General features: G+C 39.8%; 1 protein-coding gene and 1 pseudogene across 1 annotated transcript; both read left to right on the top strand.

Annotated features, from left to right (window-relative positions):
• Positions 1-340: 340 nt before the first annotated feature.
• LOC140611429 (olfactory receptor 7A10-like) lies at positions 341-1325 on the top strand (annotated as a pseudogene).
• A 7555-nt stretch (positions 1326-8880) lies between these two features.
• On the top strand, positions 8881-9855 carry LOC140611428 (olfactory receptor-like protein OLF4). Its single transcript, XM_072788189.1, has one exon. It carries the CDS (start codon positions 8887-8889, stop codon positions 9853-9855), a length of 969 nt encoding a protein of 322 aa, XP_072644290.1. The 5' UTR covers positions 8881-8886.
• Positions 9856-10065: the final 210 nt, after the last annotated feature.

The raw sequence follows: 10065 nt of genomic DNA, 5'->3' as shown, positions 1-10065 counted from the left end.
AACTATGGTAGTAAAGAATCCCCTGGTGTGGACATTATCCTTGCACAAAATACTAAAATATTTAGACTACAAAATTAAAAAGGTAGCTATTCAAATCTGTGAGTAATACAAATATGTGAAAATTAATCATGCTATTTGCTTCTATCTTTGAAGTCACCTCTACCACATAAAACCAAGCAACAATACACAAATTTCAGAGTTTTTTCTTCTGGGATTCAGAGGAACCAGAACTTCAGCCCCTCATTTTTAGCCTTTTCCTTTCCATGTGCCTGATCACTGTAATTGGGAACCTGCTCATTATCCTGGCTGTGAGCTCTGACCCCCACCTCCACACCCCCAATACTCCTTCCTCACCAACCTGTCCTTTGTAGACATCTGTTCTACCTCCATCACCATCCTAAAGATGCTAATGAATATACAGAGAGCAAAGTCATAACCTATGCAGGTTGCCTCACACAGATTTATTTTTTCATACTGTTTTCATATGAAACTTTCATACTGAAAGAAAGGATGTCTTTCTCCTGAGTGTGATGGCCTATGACAGGTATGTGGCCATCTGCCACCCCCTGCACTACACAGTCATCATGAGCCCCCAGCTCTGTGGACTGCTGGTTCTGGTGTCCTGGATCATATGTATCCTCAATTCCTTGTTACAAAGTTTTTTTTTTAATTTTTATTTATTCATGATAGGCACACAGTGAGAGAAAGAGAGGCAGAGACACAGGCAGAGGGAGAAGCAGGCTCCATGCACCGGGAGCCCGACGTGGGATTCGATCCCGGATCTCCAGGATAGCGCCTTGGGCCAAAGGCAGGGGCCAAACCGCTGCGCCACCCAGGGATCCCCCTTGTTACAAAGTTTAATGATGTTGTGGCTTTCCTTCTGTACACAGGTGGAAATCCCTCACTTTTTCTGTGAACTCAATGAGATAGTCCAACTTGCCTGTACTGACACCTTTCTTAATAACTTGGTGATGTATTTTGCAGCTGTCCTGCTGGGTGGAAGTCCTTTTGCTGGGATCATTCACTCTTATTCTAAGACTGTTTCCTCCATACATGGAATTTCATCAGCTCGGGGCAAGTATAAAGCATTTTCCACCTGTGCGTCTCACCTCTCAGTTGTCTCCTTATTTTATTGTACAATGCTTGGTGTATACCTTAGCTCTGCTGCTACCCAGAGCTCCCACGCAAGTGCAGTAGCCTCGGTGATGTACACCGTGGTCACACCCATGCTGAACCCCTTCATCTACAGCCTGAGAAACAAAGACATAAAGAGAGTTCTGAAAGCATTCTTTGCGAAGGAAACTCTATATGGCCAATTGTGGTAGGACTGAACAATTGCCTACAATTGCTTAATCTCAGTTAACTGAGAAAATTTTATCGATACATGTTTGTATTCAAATCCTAATGCTAATGTAAAATGATTATGTTACACATTTATTTTCTTACAGTTTGGGGTGGCAGATTCTGAAATCATTTTCATTGAGCTAAAAAGATGTTCACAAGGCCTGAATAATTATGTAAGTAACAGGGGAGAATCTATTTACTTATCTATTCCAAGCTTATAAGATAGTGCAAAAAATCTAAATATCTTTCTTATCTTTAACAAATGCTTTACAATGAGGGACCAAATGAAAGCTCTTAATTATGCAAGTATGAAATTCCCAATAGTTTGGCAAATGTGTCATGAAGCTGAGGTATGTCTTGCTCAAGGTTTATATCAACAAAGTTAGTTCTCCTTGTTGAAAAGGAAAACAGCAGTATTCTGTTGGTGGCAGGGTTGTATGCTCACCACAAGTCAACATTTTGGAGACCTGAGAGATCTAATCCAGAAGGATTGCTCAGTACTAGACTTTGTGGAAAAGTTAGTCAGCGTTGGGATATAGTGCTGAGAGGTCCAAACTCTGGGAACAGCAGAGATCCTAAGGAAGCAGTAATTCACTTGGATTCATTTGGTTATAACCTGGTCTATTGGGAACACACAATCTCCAGGAAAACTTTCCTTTGTGTATACCAGTGTCCCACAGGGAAATCATGCACTTAGAGCTTGGAGGAGCAGGAGGGAAACTGCCTCATGAATAGAGGAAGCTCTAAATATCCCGAGTGGCAGCCCCTCTGCCTGTGCCACCGTGGGCTGGATGGGACCTAGTTGTTGCCTCTCGAGTCCTAAGCTTGTCTGAGAGACTAACACTAGCCTCTTTCCTGCTGTCTTGTGTGGGGACAGAATTTAGTCACCATCATTCCCACCCAGGAGGAATTCAGACTGCCACACGGAGACTTCATCAGAGTTCCCATGCAGGTGAGTCCCAGAGCCCAGCAAGTCCTCCAGAAAAGGGTCAGAGACAATCCAAGCCAGGTGCATCGACATGAGGTCAGCTGACAGCCACCAGCCTAGCCCAAAACCAGAGATTTCTATGCTCATTTGCTTGCTGATGAGTTGATTAATGGATTCACTGATGATATTAAAGAAAGAAGTGGATGTAGAGCTAGCAGCACATGGGTGATTGTTGACAATGAAGTAAGGGGGTGTGAGGCATAAAGTACTTCCAATAAAAGTAGCACATAACCAGTGAGTTTAGCAATTAAAGGGAGTAGAAATATTAGGGATGGAGGGATGACCAGTGAAATCAGATGAAAATTTCTTTTTCATCTTTAAAAAGGGGCTTATTGGACTCTGTTTCCATAATGATGAGAAAAACCTAGACTGATTCATGGCTTGCAGATAAACGTAATTCATGAGATACACCATTTCACACCATCCCCATTACTTAGGGTATTCACACAAAAACAATTATCTGACAGGTGAAAGCTATGCTAAGGAGCATTGATTGCAATGATTTCATTACCAGGAAGCTGAATATTTGTAGATTAGTTACTCATTGGTTTTCTCTATTATACATTGTCTCTATCAGGTCTTTGCATTTGTACAGTGGGTCCAGGGAGGTATTATTTTCATTTTTTATTGCATTTTTTTCAAACAACGAATTAGAAGAAGGTTTTGTTTTTGTTTTACCAACTTTGCTGTTTGCATTGAGTTCTATTGTGTATGTGTAAATATATATGTAGGAAATTGTGTTTATTAGTACTATGGGCTCAAGTCTGTCACTTGGTTATATGGTGTTCTCTACATTGGATTTTTTTAATAAATTTATTTTTTATTGGTGTTCAATTTGCCAACATATAGAATAACACCCAGTGCTTATCCCATCAAGTGCCCACCTCAGTGACCATCACCCAGTCACCCCCACCCCCTCCTACCTCCCCTTCCATCACCCCTAGTTCGTTTCCCAGAGTTAGGAGTCTTTCATGTTCTGTCTCCCTTTCTGATATTTCCCACTCATTTTTTCTCCTTTCCCCTTTATTCCCTTTCACTATTTTTTATATTCCCCAAATGAATGAGACCATATAGTGTTTGTCCTTCTCCGATTGACTTATTTCACTCAGCATAATACCATTTTTATTTCATTATCTTCACTTTAAAATTGAGTTGTCACTAATATTCTTCACTTGCCAATCCTTGTGATAAACATAAAAATAAATTGTATTTTGTACATTGAGTGCTAATAAATCATCTCTATACATATTTCTCACTTGTTTTCACATCTCTGTCATTCCCTGTGGGCCCTTTTGGCTATTTGTGATGAAATCTATTTCCAAAAGTTACATCATCTTTGACCATCATCTCTTCTTTACATTTGACTGAAATCACCTTTACCTTCCATAAACATATTTGAATCAATATACCTTTATGTAAGAAAAACATTATCACTTAGAAATTATCTCCTCCTCAGTTGTAAATGTCATTCTCTCATGTTCCTTTATTCCAAGTCTTTGGTCATTAAATCTGGAATTAGCGACCCATCTTGATAACACTCAGTTATTCTTTTATGGCTTTATATACATCAGTTTTAGATTTTCATATACTTTGATTTCACACAGTTGTTTTGAAACCACTATACTTGACCTAATTTCATTCATCCTGACAATCTTTCTTCCTTATGTTCTTAGTGCTTTTCAAATCAGCACAGATGATGCACACATACACATTCACACACCATATAAACAGATGAGTAGTATCCTGTATTCATCATGAATGCTCTTTAAGCTCTGATGAAGTCTTATTTTCTACCTGTTTCCATTCTTCCTTCTTACTCAGTAATACCTCATGCACCTCCCTCAGTCAACTAGGGTAGTTCTGAGTCTTTATTTCAACATCTGCATAATATTTCACAATATGGTTGTGCCACTCACACTTTGAAAGTGTTTTCTTTCTCAATACCTTGCTATTATAAAAATCCTACAAAAATATTTGGAGATTGTTATGTTAAAAATCTGGTTCTCTACCAGAGGAGATCTTGTTCCCCAGGAGACACTGAACAGTTTGGAGTCATATGAGAGGTATCAGGAGAGGCCAGGGATGCTCTAAAAATAGCTACAGAGCCCAGGACACACACCACTACAGAGAACAGACTGGACCAGAATGTCAATAGTACTGAGATTGAGAATCCATGAACTGAAGAATATGTGTATTTTCATACTTATACCTATCTTTAGTTTGTTTTCCCAACATTGTAACAGTTTACATTTCTGCCAACAAAATTAGAGAAATTTATTTTGCTACCTGTTTAAACATCCACCCCAATCAGCATGAGAGATCTTTATACTATCCCATAAGCTGATGGGTGTGTAAGAGATTTCTTTTTTTCCTGTGTTGTTATTTTATATTTTATTTAAATTCAATTTGACACCATAACACCTAGTGCTCATCTCATCATGTGCCCTCCATAATGCCCATTGATCATTTATCCCGTCCCCCCACCCACTCCCCCTTCTGGAACCCTTCATTTTTCCCCCAGAGTTAGGAGTTTCTCATGGTTTGTCTTCCTCTCTAATTTTCCCCCATTCAATTTCCCTCCTTTTTCCTTATTGTCCCTTTCACTATTCCACATATGAGTAAAACCATGTGATAATGGTATTTCTCTGATTGACTTATTTCACTCAGCATACCTTCTAACATATGGACCAAAATACACTCAGAACCAAGAGGAGTGTCATGTTGGGCCACACTGTGAAATTATATTCTCTCTTCCTTCCCATTCTGCCCCCCCTCTTTTGTCTTATTGTTTTGTTTTCGTTTTTGGTCTCTTTATATGGTTTTTTATTTTTTTATTGGAGTTTGATTTGCCTACATATAGTATAGTACCCAGTGCTCATCCCATCAAGTGCTCTCCTCAGTGCTCATCACTCAGTCACCCCATCCCCTTGCTCAACTCCCCTTCCACTACCCCTTGTTCATTTCCCAGAGTTAGGAGTCTCTCATGCTTTGTCACCCTCTCTGATTTTTGTCTTCTTGTTTTTGTTTTTGCAGTTGTGTTGTTTCTCTATATAAGTTTTGCTTGTTCATATAAATTGTAATTTATCACCCTCTAGTATACAGACCAAAATACACTCAGAACCAAGAGGATCACCATCTTGGTCAACTCTGTGAGACTATATTCTCTTTCCCCCACCACTTCCTCCTAATTTCTTTAAGGTTTTTACTATTTTTTTAATTTGTTTTTCACTTTTATGGTCTTTTCCTTTCTTTCTTTCTTTCTTTTTAATTTTTTGGTCCCTGACCTCTTTGTAATTATCTAGGATGTATTTTATTTAGTTCATGGTTGGTATTTTTGACTCTGCTCACTCATACAACCATACTTCACTGGAAAAAATGACTAGAAGGAAGAATTCACCAGAAAAGAAAGAACCAGAAGTAATACTCTCTTCAACAGATCTAATGTATATGGCTTTAAGTAATATGCCAGAGATAGAATTCAGGATTACAATTATAAAATTACTGGTGACTCATGATAAAAGCAAAAAAGAGTCTAGAGATTCTCTTACTGCAGAATTGAGATCTAATCAGGCCTAAATTAGAAATACTGTAACTGAGATGCAGTCTAAACTTGGTGCTCTGACAGCTAGGGTTAATGAGTCAAAGAGAGTGAATGACATGGAATACAAGTTGTTGGGGGGAAAAGGAAGCTGAGGAAAAGAGAGGAAAACAACTAAAAGCCCATGAGGAGAGACTGCAGGAACTAAGTGATAGTTTGAGAAAGAATAATATTCATTTTATTGGGATTCCAGAGGATGTGGAGAGAGGACCAGAAAGTATGTTTGAACAAATGATGACTGAGAACTTCCCTAATCTGGAGAAGGAAACAAGCATTCATATCCAAGAGGTAGAGAAGACCCCCCAAAATAGACAAAACCCAATCAACACCCCAACATATAATAGTGAAGCTTACAAATTTCAGAGATACAGAGAGAATCCTAAAAGCAGCTCAAGACAAGAGAGCTGCTAATTTATATGGGGAGAAATATCAGATTAACAGCAGACCTATCCACAGAGACCTGGCAGGCCAGAAAGAGCTGGCAGGATATATTCAGGGTACTAAATGAGAAAAACATGCAGCCAAGAATACTATATTCAGCAAAGCTGTCATTCAGAATAGAAGGAGAGATAAAGAGCTTCTAGTATAGGCAGAAATTGAAAGAATATGTGACCACTAAAGCAGCCTGTAAGAAATATTAAGGGGGAACCTGTAAGCAAAGAGGGATCCCAAGGAAACAATCTGCAGAAACAGGGAGTGTATAGATGATACTATGTTACTAAACCCATATCTTTCAATAGTTACTCTGAACGTGAATGGACTAAATGATCCAATAAAAAAAAACACAAGATATTGGACTGGATAAAAAGCAAGACCCATCTATATGCTGTCTACAAGAGACTCATTTTAGACCTAAGGGCACCTTCATACTGAAAATGAAGTGGGAGGAGAACCATTTACCATGCAAATGGTCCTCTAAAGAAAGCCAGGGTAGCAATCCTCATATTGGATTTTAAGCCAAAGACTTAATAAGAGATGAAGAGGGAACACTGTATCACACTTAAAGAGTCTGTCCAACAAGAAGACCTAACAATTATGAATATTTATGCCCCTTATGTGGAAGCAGCCAATTATATCAATAACCAAAATAATGAGATTTTTTTGTTGTTGTCTTCTCTTTTTTTGTATATGTTTATTGGAGTTCAATTTGCCAACATATAGTATAACACCCAGTGCTCATCCCGTCAAGTGTCCCCCTCAGTGCCCATCACCCAGTCACCCCATCCCTCCGCCCATATCCTCTTCCAATACCCCTTTGTTTCCCAGAGTTAGGAGTCTCTCATGTTCTGTCACCCTCTCTCATATTTCCCCCTCATTTTGTTGTCTTCTTGAACCACCACTAAATTTGAGGAAATATTTATGTACTTGTCACCATGTTCATTGTTAGATGCCCCCTGATTATTGTATTCCATAAATTCTATGCCTATTCTGCAGCTAGCAGCATTCCTTTTTTAAAAAGGGTTTTATTTATTCATTTGAGAGAAAGAGCACACATGAGAGCAAGAGAGAGTACAAGCAGAAGGGAGGGGTAGAAGGAGAGGGACAAGGAGACTCCGCATGGAGTAGGGAGCCAAAACTGGGGCTCACTCCCTGGACCCTGGCATCATGACCTGAGCCAAAGCCAGATGCTTAACCCACTGAGCCACCCAGGCACCTGCTAGCAGCATTTCAAATGCAGTTGACCGATTATTGTTTATTGACTTTTGGTTGATTATATTGCCCATAAAAAGTTTTAAATTTATATAGGTAAATATGTCAGTCCATTGGAAGCTGGCTAATTTGAATGTCAGGTAGCATTTTACATTGTTTGGGGGAAGGATCTCTAATCCAACAGCCTGAGTTACTGTCACTCCAGCTTCATCATGGAGGCTAGGAGTGAGGAGTCATGGTAAGAACACAGCCCAGGGACCAATGATCTGGAGTGTATGTCTGCACACATGCATGCATGCAAGAGCACATGCGCATGTATACATGTACCTTGTGGAGTGAGAACAGTCTTCAGAGCAGGGATACATAGTCTAATATATTCCAAAGTGACTCTTACAATACATAGGCCAGAACTCAATCACCAGATGGTACTCAGGAGGGACTCTATTTCAAAATCCAGGACTTTTTTGCAAATAGATTATAAAATACAAAAAGTGTGTAATGTTCTGCATGTTAGTAAATTGAACACCAATAAAAAATAAATTAAAAAAAATAAAAAGAAAAAAAAGTGTGTAATGTGAGTGAATGACCAGCAGCAAAGTGATCTATTTCTTTAAAATTGCCTGAAACCATCCCTCATCATTCTCCTACTTATTCCCCTTCCCATGCTTGCTTCCTTTTGTGGATTTGAGTAGCTCAAAGTAGTATAATCCTCAGGACCTCTACAGAGGCCATTCCCTCTTCCAGCACACAGTTCCCCAGACATGTTCACGGCTCCTGCCCCCTCTTCTATGGGGTCTCTGTTCAAAGGTCACCTTGTTTACTGGTCTTGCCTGAACTCCAATTACAAAATAACACTCATATCCCCTCTCTCCTTGATACCTGCTCTAATTCTCTTCATAGCACTTGACACCTGCTAATGTATTATTAATATTTTTATATGTTTCCATTCTCTTTCCATCATTGGATTATACTGGCTTTTGATTTTCAGGATCCCAAACTCATCACCAAGACATTGCCTGGAGAATGTTTGACCCTCAATACATATTCCTCAAATGTACAAAAGATATTTCTAATAAAGCAGTAGCATGTATGACCTCTGTGGGGGAAGGTGGGTAATGAGAATAAATGCCTAATCAGAGATAAAACGAAGGGGGGGAATCTCTTCAAGGAGACAGTCCCTACACAAGATACAGAAATTAACTTCTCGATGGTAAAATAGAAATTATCATATTTCAGCCATGTGAGCCACGCACTTCATGTAATAATTAATTTCTTTTTCTTCTTCCCTGGGAGTCAGTGCAACCACATGAAACCAGCCAATGCTACACGAATGTCAGAATTCCTTCTTCTAGGGTTTTCAGAGGAACCAGAACTTCAGCCCCTCATATTTGGGCTTTTCCTATCCATGTACCTGATCACTGTGTTTGGAAACCTGCTCATCATCCTGGCCATCAGCTCTGAATCCCATCTCCACACCCCCATGTACTTCTTCCTTGCCAACCTGTCCTTGGTGGACATCTGTTTCACCTCCACCACTGTCCCAAAGATGCTGTGGAACATCCAGACTCAGAGCAAAGTCATCACCTATGCAGGCTGCATCACACAGATGTATTTTTTCATAATCTTTTCAGGTTTGGACATCTATCTCCTGGCTGTGATGGCTTATGACAGGTTTGTGGCCATTTGTCAACCTCTACACTACATGGCCATCATGAACACCAGGCTCTGTGGACTGCTGGTTCTGGTATCCTGGACCACGAGTGTCTTGCATTCCTTGTTACAAACCTCAATGGTGTTGCGGCTGTCCTTCTGTACAGAGGTGGAAATCCCCCACTTTTTCTGTGAACTCAATCAAATGATCCAACTTGCCTGTTCTGACACCTTTCTTAATAATGTGGTAATGTATTTTGCAGCTATGTTGCTGGCTGGTGGTCCCCTCACTGGGATCCTTTACTCGTATTCTAAGATTGTTTCCTCCATTTGTAGAATCTCATCAGCTCAGGGCAAGTATAAAGCTTTTTCCACCTGTGCATCTCATCTCTCAGTTGTCTCCTTATTTTTTTGTACTAGCCTAGGAGTGTACCTTAGCTCTGCTGCTACCCAGAGCTCCCACGCAAGTGCAGTGGCCTCAGTGATGTACACAGTGTTCACACCCATGCTGAACCCGTTCATCTATAGCTTGAGGAACAATGACATAAAGACAGCTCTGAAAAGAATCATTGGGGCTCCAGTGATACTGGGGCTGAAGGTGTGCCCAAGATTGCAGGGCTCATAGGGTCAGAGCCAGGAACTGTCATTCTTTGATCAGACTGGGGAAGTAGAATCAGCTCCTTGTATTTATTTCCTGGAATTTCCATTTGTTTGAATTCAATTTCTCCATACATTTAATTAACTTACTTTATTAATATTCTGCTCTGTCTGATAAATTGCAATAGCAGAGTAATCATGAAATCTGTCCCCAAATTTCAGTACAAATGCTTTTCCC

This window comes from Canis lupus, chromosome 19 (genome assembly GCF_048164855.1).
Source record: "Canis lupus baileyi chromosome 19, mCanLup2.hap1, whole genome shotgun sequence".
Classification (NCBI taxonomy): Eukaryota; Metazoa; Chordata; class Mammalia; order Carnivora; family Canidae; genus Canis; species Canis lupus.
The sequence above is the reverse complement of the archived record's forward strand: the minus strand, read 5'-3'. Positions and strand labels throughout refer to the sequence as shown.